This window comes from Panthera onca, chromosome D2 (assembly GCF_046562875.1).
Source record: "Panthera onca isolate mPanOnc1 chromosome D2, mPanOnc1 haplotype 2, whole genome shotgun sequence".
Lineage (NCBI taxonomy): Eukaryota > Metazoa > Chordata > Mammalia > Carnivora > Felidae > Panthera > Panthera onca.
Window position 1 is genome coordinate 2,030,335 of NC_138349.1, and position 17,558 is coordinate 2,047,892.

Sequence of the window (17,558 nt, forward strand, 5' to 3'; positions counted from 1 at the left end):
TAACCTGAGGGACCCTTAGCTCGCAAGCCCGGCCACCATGCTGGCTTCTCTGAAGCCGGAGCCCCTCCAGGTCCAGCACCACCCCTCTGGGCAGCCGCTGCCCCGTGGCTGCCTCTCAGCCCCGGGGACACATCAGGCTCCCTGGGCCTCCGCCACCTCCCTGCTTCCTGGGGCCGTCACTGATACCCGAGGGCCCGCTGGTCCCTGGGGCCTGGCTGTGCCCGCCACAGTGAGAGTTCCCAGGGAAGCCTCCGCCCTACTTGTGAAGACGTCGTCTGCGGGCTGTCTTCCGCGGTCCTGACGGCCTGCTGTAGCGTGAGGATTTGGGGACACTGAGAACTTCTCTGCCTTTGCTTTGTTTCACGTCAGGAGGTTTTCCTGTGGTTTAAAGCTTCAAATGTCCAAGAGTCTTGTGTCCCGAGGTGCCTGGGATTGGGCTGATGCGTTCCTTCTGGTGCTTCCCCAAAGTTCTGTCGTGACTGTTGCAATACAAGTGACACGGCAGCCTCCGTGGGCCCCGGCCCACGTCCCCCAAGCCGAGGACGCCCCCCACCCCCCGCAAGCCTGGACGTGCTCAGGATTCAGCACGGGGCCACCAGCCCCGTGCAAGGAGGAAACACCTGCTCGAGGGACAGCGAGGACCCATCCGCGGGCCCCCTGTGCTGCCATCGTGTGAGATCAGGTCCTGGGCGCTGAGGCCTTGTGCGTTCCCAGATGAGACCGCACAGGATCCGTTGAGGCGTTTGAGGACCCCCAGCTGCTGGGAATTTGTTCCGATTTCTCCAAGACAAGCACTGAAGCCAGGACAGCATGGCACCTCACGGAGCTGGGTCGTGAAGCGGGACTCCACTCAGAACCTGCCCTTTTGACAACCAGACTGACCCATTTCTGGAGACAGGGGTCCGAGCTCTATGCAGCCCAGAATGGGGCCGTCTGCCATGAGCCAGAAAACAGCCTTCAGCCGCTGCTTTCCACGGAGGGGACCTCGGCCTTCGAGTGCAGAGATGGCCTTTAGGCTGACAAGTAAGTCTGCAACTGGCACCCCTCGGTCCCTCCGAAGGCCGTGGCCAGCAGAGCATCGTGTGGTAGGAGGTCCTGGCTGGTAACTGGCAAATCGTAACTGTGTGCACAGAAAGGGGACGGCTGAGTGGTCAGCCCGCCACGGAGGGGTTGGCCTCGGCAGAGCCGGGGTGCCTGTGCTGGTCCCCAGCCCACACCCCCCTGAAGGTGTCATCAGGGCCAGAAGGTGGGGCCGGGCGAGGAGACACACAGAGGTTTGCCAGGGGGTCCGCGGTCAGTCAGGCAGAGCAGGGCAGCGCTGAGAATCCGAGGTCCCAGGCCCGGCCTGGAGCCTGAGTCCTGCTCCTCCGGGCACACCTTGTGTCCCTATCAGCCTTGAGCCTCACCTCTGTGTGCAGGCAGGGACAGCCACATCCCTGTGCTCCCACGGCTCCTCACTCCATCCTGCCCGGGACCAGTGCTGAGGCCCCGCAGCCAGGATCCTGCCCGTGGCTGCGTTTCATCCGGGAGAGGCACCCTGCTCGAGGCCGCTGCTGGATCCCGACCATCCGCATGTGAAGGGCATTGCTGGAAGAGCCGGCACCCCTGCACCCTCCCACCCCGTCAAGGGACCTGAAGCCCACCCTGATCGATGTGCCAGTGTTCTGACAGTGGCCAGGGGCACGCTACCACGCTCGGCGTCAGGGCTAAAGACCAGAGAATACGTATCTTTCAAAGTTTGCCTCATCTGAAGACTATTTGTTACAACCACACAACATAATGTTTGAGGCCCCACAAGGCAGAGGTTCACAGAGACTTTGATTCCTGAAGAATTTCGTATTGTGTCTAACACCAGAGTTACAGGCTGGCAGTATTTTGATGATGAATTCCCAGCCTTCTTTGCCAGGAGAAAGAACAAGTTCTCCCCTTCTATTAAATCAAATAAAAGATGAGCATCATCCAGCCACATAGAGGACTGGATCCCAGTCTTCGGAGGGTTGGTGTGCATGGTCAGAGGCTGCCAGAGACAATGAAAGTGAAGAATCATCATTACTGTTACCACCACTATCACGTGGCACCATCCTCATCATAGCCATCACCACCACCACCACCACCACCACCATCATCACCACCATCATCATCATCATCACCACCATCATCATCATCACCATCACCACCATCATCACCACCATCACCACCACCATCATCATCATCATCATCATCATCACCACCACCACCACCATCCTCATCACCACCATCATCACCAACATCACCACCATCATCATCATCACCATCACCACCATCATCACCACCACCACCACCATCATCACCACCATCACCACCACCACCATCATCACCACCAACATCACCACCAACATCACCACCATCATCATCATCACCATCACCACCATCATCACCACCATCATCATCATCACCACCACCATCACCACCACCACCATCACCATCATCATCACCACCATCATCACCACCATCATCACCACCATCACCACCATCATCACCACCATCATCATCATCACCACCACCATCACCACCACCACCATCACCATCATCATCACCACCACCATCATCACCACCATCACCACCATCATCACCACCATCATCATCATCACCACCACCATCACCACCACCACCATCACCATCATCATCACCACCATCAGCAGCAGCAGCAGCAGCAGCAGCAGCACTATGTATAGAGCAGCCATTGTGCTAACTACTTTTCAGGCAACATCTCAGTTTTCCCATCTGTAGAGTGAGGATGATAACCATGTCACCCTGTAGCACTGGGATTGAATGAAGTGATGTAGGCAAAGTAGGAGGATAAGGTTTACACACAGAATGTCAACAAATATCAGGTATTCATATTATTGCAGTTAATTCTTACGACAGATCTTAAGAGTCAAGTACTATTATAATTCCAATTTTACAGATGAAAAAAAAAAGGAAAATGATGATGCTTGTCTGAAAATACACAGCATGTTTGGGTGAAAGTCCAAGTTCAAAGACAAGTCTGTTGAGGTCAAACTACTTGCCCAACAAACGCTCTGCCTCCTGTGTCATCCCTACAGTGTAGATCTGCCCTCCTCCTCTTTCTCTTCCTGTCCTTCCCCTTCCCCTTCTTCTCTTTTGTCTCCTCTTCCCCTCATCCATTCCTCCCCCTCCCCTCCCTCTCCCCTTCCTCCTCTTCCCCCTTTTCTTCTCCTTCTTCCTCTTCCCCTTCTCCTTCTTCTTCTCTGTTGTCTTCCCCTCCTCCTTCTCCTCCTCTTCCTCCGTGTTCCTCCCCTTTTGAGGACAAGGACTATGAAGCTTGAAGAGGCTAATGAATATCCAGAAGACAGTTACCGTGAGCCATGGAGGGGTTCTAGTCTTGCCTGGGTCCTGAAGCGTTGCTCTCAGCCACTTTGCATGGCACAGAGCGGTCGATACCAAACCACAGGACATTTACAAAACAACCTTGTTTTATGAATTCCTTTGACAACTCTTCTCAGAGAGAACAGCCATGCATTCAGAAGGCTTACAAAAATGTGTTAATTACATCTGGACAAATTCGAGAGGAAACGCTCAGAAGGGCACCATTCTGTGGCTGTAAGAAAGACGTCTAAAGACCACAACACCTGTCCCCTTTAGGAAGTGAGACCTGAGGCTCTCCTGCATTTAATGTGTCTCCTAGGAAATCGCAGGGAACAAACTCAACCACAGAATCTAAGTCAACAGTTTAGCCACTGCCTTCTGGGCACCCAGCACGTGCCTAGGGCTGGAGAAGAAGACACGAACAAGCCCTCATGCTGCATGCAGGGACGTGCCTGGCAGCCAGAGAGGCAGATCCCCAGGTGGCTCCGACGAAAGCATCGTGTGTCCGGGCCACCTGCTGCAGGAACCCCACACCTGCAAGTGCAGAGGAGAGAGCGGCTCAGTCACTCAGGGTAAGGTATGGCGTGCAGGCCAGGTGACCAGATGGAAACCAAGCCAGGCCTGTGAGCGGACAAGGGGCAGGAAGAGCAGGTGTCAAGATGAAGCCTCATGGCGAAGGCACAGAGGTGAGACAGCCATGAAGACAGGAGGCAGGTGGACCGATTGGCAGCCTGAGGAGCTGAGAAAGCACGTGGCTCTTCTGTGGTGAGGCCACCAAGAGGCTCGCAGGGGACACCTGCGTGGGCTGTGGGCAAACAGAGGCATGTCCTGGAGAAGCTGAGACCTCTCTGCACAAACCAACGTGAACGTCTTAGAAAAAAAGCCATGACCCAGGCGGTCTCCATCCCTGGGAGAGTGAGGTTGGTGTGGTGCTTCCTGGGTTGGGGGGCATGTCGGGACCCCACTTCACACACAGGGAGACCTCGGGCCCCCGATTTCCAGCCCGTTGCTTCTCGCGTTGACAAAACCTGGACCGTCCTGGAGGGTGTGGCACTTTCCTGCCCGGTGAGGATGGACCTGGTTATGGGTTTAATCGTGTCCCCCACCCCATTCATACGTTGGAGTCCTAGCCCCAGAACCTCAGAATGGGGCCTTATTTGGAAATAGGGTCGTTGCAGAGGTAATTAGTTAGGATGAGGTCATTAAAGTGGGCCCTAATCAAATGACTGGTGTCCTTAAAAAAGGGGGCCATTTGGACATGAATGCACATGGGGGAACGCCATGGGACCACGAGGGCAGAGACCTGGTGGATGCCTCTACGGGCGAATGGACACCAGGTATAGCTGGTGAGCCACCAAGCCAGGAGGGACTGGGACAGAGTCTCTCGACCTCTGAAAGGCACCCATCGGTGATCCTGGCCGAGTGCTGCATGGTTGGGGGGGGGTCTGCCATGAATGACCCAGGAGCCCAGGAGCCATGCGGCCTGCCCTGGCCACTGGGGGCGACACAGCCGGCCCTCAGGCACACCTGCTGACAGAATAAAAAAACCCAAAAACCTGTGCCTGCCTTCTGAGGGTGATTCTCTGAGAGTCACCTGGTGTCCCACACTCGAGTCTGATCGTAACTACCCCCAGTCGGCACAGACCCCGCAGGTGACGTCCAAACAAAACTGCCTCCACTCCACACACCAGCAGACGGGGGGTCTCCAGCCTGTCCCCACTTCTGTCTGACTTGGCTGTAAATCCGGGGGTTCTCATAACCTCCCTTCAGGTTTGATGACTTGCTAGAATGATTCACAGAGCTCGGGAGAGCACAGTACTTCAGGTTGTGGTTTTATCATAAAGGGCACAACCCAGGAACAGCCAAATGGTGGAGATGCATAGGGTGAGTTCTGGAAGGGTCCTGGGCCTCTGTCCCTGTGGATTTGGGGTGCACCTCCTTCCTGGGACACCGGCCCACCAGCCAGGAGGCTCCTCCAAACCCACTGGTGTTAGTATATAGGCAGGACGGATTGAATCACTGGCCATGTGACCGAACTCGGCTTCCAGCCCCCTCCCTTCCTGAGGGTTCCAGCCCTCTTTTCACGTGCTGGTGTTTCCAGTGGGCCTGGCCCTCCCTTGAACCTGTCTGAAGGCACACCCCGAGTCACTGTGTCTCGTAACCTCAGGGGTGGCCAAAACGAGCTCCTTAACAAGGACACCCCAGTCACTCAGGAAATTCACAAAGAAAGCAAGGACAAAGACCAGACACAGTCTTTATTACCTGATGGAACCACCCCTGTCAGCTCATCGCCCGGCCAGCCGGCCCTCGGCAGAGTGTGGCACCAAGTGGTCACCGGTTGCAGACGATGGTGGTAAAGCAGAAACGCCATCCAAGCTGCCCTCCCCCTGGGAAGCGGACCCAAGGACAAGGAGGGAGAGAGAGGTGGTTTAAATGAAACCAAGGTCACTTGAGATGGGCCACCAGCACCTCGGAGAGCACCGCAGGCTGGCCGTCTCATGCAGGGACCCCAGTGGTGGCCGTGGCACGTGCAGACACAGTGCTGCCAGGACACTGCTCCCACCGTGGCCGCCCCCCTGCCCATCGCCCACCTGGGAGAACGCAGGGTCGCCGCGGGGCGGGGCTGGTGGGTCCCTCCAGAGGCCACTGCCCTGGGCACTTCCTGCTGCACGTTTTATGACCATCTGGATGAAGATGTGGGAAGCCTCTTACCAAATTTATAGTCAAAACCAGGAGGCAGAGCTAATCTATGGAAGAATCCAGGTGCTGGACTATTTCACCAGGACTAAGCGAGCAGGATCCCATTTGCATCACAGAATGGAGGTGCTTTGAGGCGTGTCAAGATCGTCTTGTCCAAACCACCTGGTTTTACCAAAACAAGGTCCAGAGAACTTCCATAACTTGCCTAAGAGTTTGCAACAAGCAGTCCCCACGGAGGCTCAGAAGCACGTTGAATTCTGCACATCCACGTGTGGCTTCTTCTCCAGAACCAGGCATCGGCCTTCACCTCCCTCCTGCTCCGGTACTGCCGTCGGGGCAGCGTTATGGTGAATGCCTTCTATTTGTGCACAGCCTCTCGCGTGATAGTGTTAGAAGGGGGAGGGGAGGGGAGAGGGGAGGGGGGCGGGTGCTCGTGGGGTTCACAGGTTATCTCACGAATCCTTACAGCTCGGTGAGGTGAGCACTGTCATCGCCCCACATGAGGACCCTGAGGTGTGCGGACCTCAGTCCATCAGTGCAAACCGAGGTTTGGCCTTTGATGCGTCCAGCCCCTCGTGAGCTTCCCCGTGGGGTGGCAGGATGATGGCACACTGGCGAATGGACACTGGGGTCAACAGCGGGTGCCTCAGACGTGCTGAGCACCATGCCCCCCAGCACGCACCTGCTACGGAGACGGTGCCGTCTCTGGGCCTCTTCCCCTCCTCTCCTGGAGAGAGGCGCGTCTGCGAGTCCGAGGTGGCCTCTGGGCACACAGCAGATGTGCAAAGTCCCGCGGCCTGAGCTCCCTCAGCCTCAGATGAGCTCATTGAAGGTTGTCATCCACAAAAAGGAAACAGTGACCAGACGTGCCGCGTCTAGAATCTGGTTGCACAGAGCATGCGTCTGGTGAGTTTTACCAAATAGCCTGCTGCCCTGTGCACACGGGCGAGGTCGGCAAACCCTGTCGCTACAGACTCAGCGGCCGGGTGGACGCCACGTGTGCTCACGTACGCAGGCCATTAGCGGTTCAGCTGGACAAGCTCAGTAGCAGTCAGAGGGCAGGGGGAGCCGGGAGCCAGGGAGCTGCCCCGCAGAGTGAAGGGACCCCAGCACCGCGGCCCAGACTTGGGGACCCCTGCTCTGGGGGAAAGGCTGGGCAGGACCAGGCCCTTCTCAACCTATGCACTTGACCTGGAAGATTTCCCAAAGCAGGGTGTCGACCTGGCGAGGGGTCTGCCATGCGGCAAAACTCTTTCCGGATGAGAGGCCTTTCCCACCCACCCGGCCAGCACGACCCGTGGGCACCAGTTACCGTGTCCTTGGGGTTTCTGCCTCTCGTCCCTGGTGATTTGGCCTGAAGCTAGTTGTATCCCAAGTACTAGAATTTGCTTTTTGGTAAAGGTACAACACTCATTCAGCCATGAGACTACTAAAAATATATTTAGCAAGTTTGCATTACTTTTGACCAATTCTAATTGAACCCATAGCTTCACAATATGGAAGGCACCCAGCACCTCTGAACAAAGTATTGTGTTGAATGAGCAGTAAAATGTGATCATTGCTGGGCTTACAACGTTCCTATTAATCTTATTCCAAGTTACAATACATGTCTTGTTTCCACACTTCTATTTTTAACTAATGAAAATTTACTACAAAGAACTCCTAATTATACCCTTTGGATTATGATACAATTGCAAACCCACTGGTAATTTTCTTTTTCTTGAAATTCCACATAATCACATAAGCAGCAAAGAATGTAAGTTCTCCTGAAATCGTTGGTCTATAAATAAGATTCCCTAATGGGCTGAGCCAATGTTTTTTCTTTTTTTTCCCTTCGCACATTTTGTATTAGGTTGGATTAAGCCGTAGCGCAACCCTGGTGAGTGTTAGACATAGAACGTTGTATATTCTCGGCACATCCTGAAGCCGGTAACTAACAGATTTCCGCGGTATCTTGGATAGACAGTGATGGAAAAAGCAGGTGTCAGGAGGCAGGGACCACCTTGGTCCCGGCCACTAAGTGATGGTATGACCTTCAGTGGGCCTGCCCCCTTCCTCCCCAAATGCGTGGATGGTGGAGATTTGCCGGACAAGCCCTCACGGGCATCTGTCCTGTGCGATGCGGGGCATTTAGCAGCGCGTCCGGCCTCTACATCTCCAGGTGCCAGCAGCGCCTCCCCGGCGGTGATAACCACCAATGTCTCCAGGCACCGCTGGGCGTCCCCCAGGAGCGCAGTCCCCCTGGGGGGGGCACCGTGCCACACCTGTGTCAGGAAGCCCCTCCCTGTATCTGGCGTAAGTGACTCTCGCTGACTAACTCCCAGGGTAAGGCTGGGTTTGCGAAGAAGCAGGGACGTGCTGTGCTCTTGAGGGGCACATCCTCTGCTCTGACGTCTCCATGTAGGTGCTGGCGGGCCCGCAGGAGGTGCTGAGTCCAGGCGCTTCCCAGGTGACTTCTCTTTACAGTTGCTGGTCTAACCTGACCAAAGCGCATCAGAAGTGAAGGTTCTCTGAACCAGGGGGTCTCGGGACACAATGGATTTGCACCCGTCCTTGCGGGAGTCACTGGCCGTGGGACCTGACTGTGGGGAAGCGTGGGGCAGGGTGGGCCAGAAGGAGGCCCAGCAGAGGGTTCCGTGGGGTCAGAGCGCGTGGCTCGCCAGGCCGGGGCAGGGGGAGAACATGCCTCAGGGCAGAGCCCAGGCTGTGAGGCAGGGCAGGCGCGGCGGCTGGACGGGCTTCCTCCCGTGCGGGCCAGGTCCGGGGTGAGAGGGGCATCACGAGAGAGCCATGTCTGCGGTTCCCTGAACATCTTGCAGCAACGAATGCCCAGGTGTTTGGGAAGCAGGTTCCCAAATGCTGCTGGAATGAGTTGTGGACCCGAGAGCACCATCGAGCGGCCGGGTATGTAACAGAAGGCAGGTGCCAGGTTGGTGCTTCGCGAGAGTGGGCTCTTTCCTTCCTGTCGGCCGCCAGCCTGGTAAAGGTGGCTTGTTGGATCCCCTGGTGCCCGCCGGGCCCTGGCTTGTGCCCGCTCCCGACGCTGCCCACTGCGTCTGGGTGGTGGCTGTGGGCCGGGGGGAACCGGAGGGAGGGAACAGCTCCAGGGCTTGCGGGTCCCACTCTGCACCGATCCCTGTGCAGACTGCCTGGGGTGGGGGTCGAGGTCCCCCTGTTGTCACTGAAATCTCCCTGTCGGGCTAGACCCCGGGACGGCATTTTCTGTACCCAGAGTGTCGATGGATTGGTCTCCGGTAATTGTCTTCCTGCATTTGTCCAAAAGGAAGGTCTTCCCTGAAACGAAACAAACCCAAACAACAGGAACAGAGCCGGGTGTGGGCTCCCGTGGTTTGTCAGATGGAAAGGCTTCTTCACCTCCTCTGACGGCCGGGTCTAGGCAGTGAAACGGTGACTCTGGGCTTCCTCCCACCTCGTGGGCCCTCGCACTCACCCACCGCTGCCTTCGCTCCCTGCCGGCGCCCCTGGGGTCAGGGTCTCAGCCTCAGCTCTGCCCCAAACGCAACAAAGCAGTCTTCGCCCCAGAGCAAAAATCGCCACCTTTGCTGGGCTGCCTGCACCAGGCTTTGAAAGGTTCTCAGAGCGTCTGCTTCTTAAAGAGTTTCCTGGGGGACTTTTAGGGGTTGCAGGTGGGTCTCCAAGGGCACGGCTAACTGTCTGTGTCTCGTGCCCTAAAGGACAGAAGGCCACGCGAGTCCTGGGCCAGAGGAGGCAGAAGGAGCGGACAAGGACACCAAGACTCCGCCTCCCCAGATCCTGCTGCCGCTGGAGGAGAGGGTGACCCACTTCCGAGATATGCTCCTGGAGCGAGGGGTAAGGAACCGCTTCGGAGATGTGCTCCTGGAGCGAGGGGGCGGGTCCCGAATGCAGATCACGGCTCCCCTCGGAAGCCAGTCGCCGAGCGATCCCCCCCGCAGCCCGAGGGACGCTTTTCCTCCCACACTGAGTGCAGGGAATCGGGCTGAGTGAAATTCAGGTGCGAAAAGACTTGAGGCCGAAGCGACATGAAAAGGGACCCCTGCTTCTGGTCTTGAGGGCTGTGGTTGTCGCCCGACCCCCTCCCCCCACCGCTCATGCTGGCCCCGGAGAGGCGGATGGGGGACGGGCACTGGCGTTGTGTACAGACAGCACCTGTGTTGATAGGCTTCCTGCTGGAGCCCGGCCAGGTCTCGGGTCCGTGCCCCCCAGAGGGGCGTCCCCTGTTCTAACTTGGACAAGCCGGGACTGTCACACCTGTGGATCCGTTCAACTATTTTTAGTAAAATGAGGATGTCTTCATTATAGTTGACTTGTGAACCTTGTTTTGAATTTAAGAGAGAAACATTTTAGAACCAGATCTCCTTCCAATGACTTTTATTTCCAGCTTTGGCTCTTGGGTATAAAATGAGTCAGCTCTAATAGCCCAGTTGGACTTCTTCACAAAATGAGGCTGAACGCGGTACCAGGGGCCCTGTGTGGTGGTGACGATCACGGACACTCTGGTGGCCTTGGGAGGCCTGGCAGAGGGAGCAGATTCCCTCCCTGGTCGATAGCTGTCCCCAGGCCGCCTCCTGGGCTGGCCCCTCCCAACAGCAGGTGCCACGGGCCCTGAGGCCGGGTGTCGGGAGACCCCACCTCCCCCGGAGCGGGAGGTCGAGCGGGGCTCCCCAGAGTGAGGCTGGCAGGAGGCCCTGGCGATGCAGGGCGACTGGGGCGTGTCAGCTTTAAGTGTTACAGGTAGGACGGAGGTGGCCCACAGCGGGGGCCTCTCTTCCTTCGCACCATGGGCTTTAACGTCTGCATCACTTCATCGGTCTTGTCATTCACTTACAAATGAAATACAGCCCTTGGCCGTGAGGGCCTGGAGGGAGAAGTCGCCTCATGAAGTCAAAACCGCGGTGGGGTGTGCGAAGCCCAAACTGGCACGGATGCGAGGGGACACGGCCGTGCCGGGAGGGGGGCCGGGGGCACAGGCCCGTGGGGGCCGGCCTGCGTGCGCTGATGACGACGGGTTACTTGAACAGACGCGATGTTCGAACCTGCAGGTGTTGGGCTGAAATTTTATCTTCAAAAGGACGTCAGTTCCTGCCTCCCCCCGCAAACAATTTTTTCAAGACGTTGAGACCCTTTGGGGAACAAATCCTGCCGTGTGCAATGGCCCGGGGAGCAGTGGGCCCCCTGCTCCCGCCCGGGCGGCTGCGTATCTCCGACGGGACAGGGAGAGACCCGCTGAGCCGGGACGGCCCTCACTGGGGCCTCGCTCTGCTCTCGGCCTCGTCCTGCACTCTGCTCAGCTGGGCCCGCTGGGGACGCGGGCCTGCGGGCTGCTTCCCCTTCCTCCCGGGGGGTCCCGGATGCTGCCAACAGCGTGTTTATGCCGTCACCGCCACCCCTGGGGCTGCTCGGGTTGTGACGGTCCGGCTGGCCTCATGGCCCAGTGTCACCACCGACCACCACCCTGTCCTGTCTCTCCCACGCCCTGCCCGCCTTCCACTCTCGCCTCAGGTCCCCTGCCCTGCCGCCCGTCCCCTGGCTAACACAGGATGCCACGTGACTCCTGTGTCCCTTCCACATTGTCCAAGCTGCCGTGAGAGGCCTCAGCTCCTGCAGGGTCGGGACTGCCTGATGCTCCCTTGGGTCCCCAGGGCCTGGTGTGCAGCAGGCGCTGAACGACCTCCCGAGATTCCCTCAGTGTCCACGTGGACGCCATCGGGGACTTGGCCCTGGTGTCGCCACACGTGCCCCCTGACCCGCCGGTCCCGGAGCCCGCCCGCCGAGCCCGTGACGAAGGGGCTTGTCTCCGAAGCACCTGTCATTCCCCGTTCTGTTCTCCCCACTCGCGTGGCCACCAGGCGTCTGCGGGACAGGTCTCGGCATCACTCGGGAGAAGTGATAAAACACACTCCTCCCCCGACAGAATCGCCAGGATGGGCTGCTTCTGCTCTGGAGAAGCCATAGGCGTGGACACTCCTGAGGCTTGTCTCCAGTCTCATTAGGCGTCGATCAACACGCGGGTGGCTGTCTGCCCTTGTCACGCACAGAAATATATGTAACTCAGTGTCTGCATCGACCTGGCCAGTCTGTTCCAGTTGACCCAGCCAGCAGGAGACGTGACCCCTCTTCCCTGAGACGTGATGGCATTAGGAGCCTTGGAGAAATGGAGGCAGGAACGTATTTGATCTCGTCTGCACGTCCCCCTCTTTGTTTGGGAAGCCAACCAGCCCGGCCTCACCAGCACAGCCTCAGACCGACCCCCGGGAGAGCCCAGGGCTGCCTGAGACACCTACCTGTGTTTGCTAAGCCCGCCGGCAAGCCAGGGCTGTGCGGTTTCTTGAATTTACCCCAACGGCTGTGGTCGAGCAGCTTTACTAATGAGATTTTCACTACGCTCTTGCCTCACCGAGGTGGGTGATTCCTTTCGGCCTTTGATTCGTAGATTCTTCTGCATGAGCACCTCGTGTAGGTCGTGTAGATGCGAATCACCAAAACGACACAGAAATGCCAAGTACCCACCCGGAGTTCTGAGTTTTCCCTGGAAAGAAGAGACCTGGGCGAAGCCTGAACCCCTGTCTTAGGAGGATTTTGCAAGGATCCCACACGCAGCTCATGAATAGAAAAGATTAACCTGAATTTACTGCTGATGTCATAAAGCAATGCCACCATTTATGGCTTTTTGACTTTATAAAATATGCCAGCATATTTTATAAGTTACTCAGTGCTCAAGAGAATTTGATAGCTAAGCCCATAAGATTTCCTGTTGCTTGAAAATGAGGCACAGAAAGGTCACTCTTTTCATGGACTGAGTGATTAATAATGTTTTTTATTGCATTTGTACAATGCTTCAGTCCAGAAATTCATGTACTTACGGAACGATGGAGCTAGGTCCTGTGGGTTTCTCGTAGTTTAACAAGGGCATGTTTGGGGTTTTTCCATGGGGATCACGGATTGGGGAAGGGCCTGTGGCTTTGCGTGTTTGTAATATGTATCTGACGGCTCAAGGAAGGTTTTATTTTTGTTTTGCTTTACTGTATAAACCACAGTAGAGCCTTAAAAAAAAAAAGAAAAAAAAAACTTCAGCCTGTGAAGGGGCAGGTCTCGTCGAATAGCAGATTATTAATGTGATCCCTCCTATTCAGGCAAATGTATTAGAAACATTTTATTGAGAACATCTTCCTCCTGCAAAGTATCCCTTAGAAGTGGGTACGGCTGGGGCACCTAGCCATTAGGACGCTGGGGTTAAGTATCCGACTTCGGCTCGGGTCATGATCTCACAGCTGGTGAGTTCGAGCCCTGCATCGGGCTCTGTGTCAACAGCTGGGAGCCTGGAGCCTGCTTCAGGTGAATTTGATGAATAAACATTAAAAAAAAAAAAAGAAGTACGGCTTTCCAAGGGCCTTTGGAGAGTCCCAGATCCTACCTTAGGGACTCCACGGCCCAGACCTGCTGTGCTCTCTGGGGTCCCTGTGTGGGTGACCCTCGGCCAGCTTCCCAGCGGTGAGTGGCCTCGGGGAGACTGGCTGGCATGGTGGCTGACTGTGCAGCTGAGCTCCGTGGAGTTGGGATCCGAGTCACAGACCACACATTCACACCCACCGGCCATACCGGTCTCTCTCTGCACTGGGTTGGCCGTCCACCATGATGCTGTCGTACAAGGTTGCCGTAAAGTAACAGTACTGGGTGCCTTCTGGCTAACAGGGCGGCGGGGGAGGCCTTCTCCCGGCAGCAGGAAGCGCCACCTCGCTTCCCTCCCCGTGAGCCGTGTCTGGCGCCCCTGCTCTCAGACACGCACATGGCGTTGCCTCCGGACGCACGCGGGAGGGCTCCGTCATCCTCATGACCAGCGGCCGACGTAGGCGAGACGGCCCTGGAGGCGACGCGTCTCAGGTACCTGTGTGAGTCCCAGCCTGGACACCTGCGGTGTCTGCTCCTCGTGGACCTATGGCAAGTCCGCGGACCCCGCAGGGCACACGTCACACCGGTAATAACACACAGTCCTGCCGCACAGTGACGTGTGCATGGAAAGAAAATTTGCAAAAAAGAATATCTAATAATTCACCCCAAGTCCTGTCTGTCCTAAGAGATCATTATTTTCATTCAGATACATTTCTTCCCAGTCTTTTGTTCCTAAAACTAGACTTAAAAATATCAATAATAAGTATTTTTGTCTTAGAACATAACCAGGATTGAACTGTAGTTGAACATGGTTCAACCAAACATTCTAATGTAGTTGATTTTATGAGGTTTAACCTACTTATAAATTTGTGTACTGTTTTTCCTTTTTAAGCATTAAAATTAAAAAAAAAAAAATTAACGTTTATTCATTTTTGAGAGACAGAGAGAGACAGAGCATGAGCAGGGAAGGGGCAGAGAGAGAGGGAGACACAGAATCCGAAGCAGGATCCAGGCTCTGAGCGGTCAGCACAGAGCCCGACGTGGGGCTCGAACTCACAAAACGTGAGATCATGACCTGAGCCGAAGTTGGACACTCAACCGACTGAGCCACCCAGGTGCCCCAAGCATTAAAAAATTTTTAAATGTTTATTTATTTTTGACATAGAGAGAGAGACAGAGAGAGACAGAGCATGAGCGGGGAGGGGCAGAGAGACAGAGGGAGACACAGAATCCGAAGCAGTTTCCAGGACCTGAGCTGTCAGCACAGAACCCGACGTGGGGCTCGAACTCACGGACCATGTGTGCGATCATGACCTGAGCCGAAGTCAGATGCTTGACCAACTGAGCCACCCAGGCACCCCTTTCCAGCATTTTTAAAAAGCATTCATATAATCCTTTGGAAAACACTTGGATGAGGTCATAATATTCAATTCGTTGTCAATTCAGAAATCCTGCATGTTCATTCATTTCTTATATTCTCCAAATTTGCTGTTTCAAATAATATTCTGATGATCATATGGACGTGTGTACTTTGTGTGCGGAATTGTTTCCTACGGGCTACAAACATGTGGTCGATAAACTAAATTGCTCTGGGAAGAGTAGTTCGGTGGCCACGTCTGAGAGTTCCTGACACGGCGTTTCCCAGCAGCCCCAGCAGCACTGAATAGTAAGAAACGTAAATACCATTTTTTGAATACTAAAGCTCTTTGCCTGGGGTTTATGTCTTGCCTCGCTCCTGTGCTGTGGTTCCTCTTTCCTGGACTGATGGCCGTGGCCTTTGGCAATCCGGATCTTCAGATACCGTGTGGTTAGCGATGAGACCCTGTTCTAATCATGAAGATGCCCTTGGGGAGGGAGGCGGACCACCCCTCTCACTGCCGGAGCAGGATTCCGCCCGTCGCTAAGGTGAAAACAACCCGCAAACGTAAATCACATCGGCGGAGGATGTTGTGCAACGATGGCACAACATTCTGTTCATCTGTCAAAACAGAAGAACGAAGCTGCAGTTGCTAAAGCCCCATGAGCACTGGGAGGTGAGGGCGGGAGTCGAAGTGCCCAGAGTTCAGGGGAAGTGGGCAGACCCCTTGCTCACCTCTGGACCCACCTGTAGCTCATCTGGCTCACCTGGGCTCGTGTGGACCGCTCCCATGTCTAGGTTTAGAGATTGGACATGTCCGTGGATGGTTTTCAACCAGGAGGTAACCCCCACGTCTCCATCCTACGCGGGACAAATCTCAGGCAGCCGTGGGCCTGTTCCACGGGAGTCTTCCGAGGTTGCCGGTGGCCCGCCGTGGTCACCTGCTCATTTGTGCAGCGTCCTTGGCTTTTCTCCTCCCAGCATGCCTGCGGCTGCCCCCCAAACACACCGCCTGCACCCAGGCCTCATCCCGGCGGCCTACAGGGAAGCCCGTGCCTCCCCACCAAGGACGAGCCGAGCCGGGAGCACGCCTGTCCTTCTGGCCTCTCACGCTGCCTTTAATTGTCAGGAGCTCCAGAAGACACAGCCATGCGTTCCAGGAAATTGGGTAAAGAGGGTAATGGTATCGCTAATTACAGCGAACACTGTATTCGGTATCAGCCTGAGCCTGTGGGACGCAGCGGGAGAGGAGGGAAGAGGGAGGACGGGAACAAGGGTGGAGGGCAGCTATGCAAATTCTCGGAACCAGAACTCGTTCGCATAGACCTGATGCCACCCGGGTTTGTGGGAGATGGCTGGCGGGGGGTGGGGGGGGCACTGCGGTGCTCAGGAGGAACCGGTCCTGGGAGGGGAGCCGTGGGCAGACTGGGTGGGGAGCTGAGCTGGGGCTGGGGGCTCCTGAGTGGCGTGGACAGACTGGCAGGCACACCCTACGCAGACACAGACTAAACAAGGGGCCGCGTCTCCAGCCTCTGGTCCTGGAGGCAGAGGTCAGTGGGCTCAGGCCAGAGGGAGGTTCTTGACCCTTCTCCAGGGGCCACTGGGCCTCCGGTGTGGCTAGGCAAACATTACGTCCACCTGCACCCAGTGGTCTTGGGGTGGCTGGGAGACCCCTGCACCTGCTCCCCGCCTCCCTCCCATCTGGTGACAGATACCTTTTGCTGCCCCGATGGATATTTTGGGGAACTTGCCTGAGCCCAGGGCACCAGCGATGGCGGAGTGTGGGGCCCTGCCAGGGGCCAGGGAGCATGGTGGGTCCCCGGGGCCCAGCCCAGCCCACTGCTTAGCAGCTGCGAGAATAGGCCGTCCCCTCACACGCCTGTGAGGGGTCTCGCTCTCCTGTTTCTCTTTTCTTTGGTTTTTCACGTGACATAAGGAGACGTCATACAGGAGCCTCGCTCACCTCTCTGCACCAAGACACCGTGTGCAGGCAGAAGAAGCCTGAGACAAGAGCCGACTGGCCAGGCAGGTGCAGCCCGTGTCTCAGAGGCCTGTGTCCTTGTCACAGAACTGGGAGGTGCTTGTGACAGATGCCCTTCTGCGGGGCGTGGAGGCCGTGAAAACCAGAGGGAAAAGCCACCCTACGGATGGACCGTCCACCCTCCAGGCTCCGTATCACATTTACAAACGCAGAGGAAGGAAAGAGTAAACACGACGTGTTTGAGAATCAAATTTGGGCAAAACCGTTGGCTTCTGAAATAAGTGCATTTCGTATTTGAGATGGAAATTGCCCCTGAGACCCTGAGACCACCCAGCTCCGTGTTCCTGAGCCCAGCCAACAGCCAGGGCACCCCGACAGAGCCCTCAGGAGGTGACAGGACGGTGCGGGGGGGGGCGGTGCCGTGGACGGACAGGCAACTCAGTCACACCACTTGTCCACAGGCTCATCGTCTGCCCACAGGGCATGAGAGGGGAGCCCCGGTGGCCCTGCCACCCCCCAGTGTGCCCCGGAGCACGCCGCCCTGCCAACCGACCCTTCAAGTTCAGGGCCGGGCACAAGCCATCCGTTTCCAGCCTTCCTTCATTTTCTCTGGTCCTCAGGGTCCCTGGTCTTGTGTGTGATCCAGTGAGTGACAAGTTCGTGAAATGGCCTTTGGCTTTGAAGATAAAAGCAGCATCTGCCTGCTTCCTTCGCGGCGTCCTGCCTGCGGGGGCCTTTCTGGTTGTGACGGCCTCCCGGGAG

At 56.4% G+C, this 17,558-nt stretch overlaps 1 protein-coding gene across 2 annotated transcripts in view; it reads left to right on the forward strand.

The window, feature by feature from the left end:
• The window catches only part of TCERG1L (transcription elongation regulator 1 like), a 195,256-nt gene that overhangs the window by 164,037 nt on the left and 13,661 nt on the right, over positions 1–17,558 (forward strand). For both annotated transcript variants that reach the window (XM_078434991.2, XM_078434990.2), the window contains exon 9: positions 9,765–9,900. In XM_078434991.2, coding sequence (XP_078291117.2) covers positions 9,765–9,900 — 136 coding nt within the window. The remainder of the gene's footprint in view (positions 1–9,764; positions 9,901–17,558) is intronic.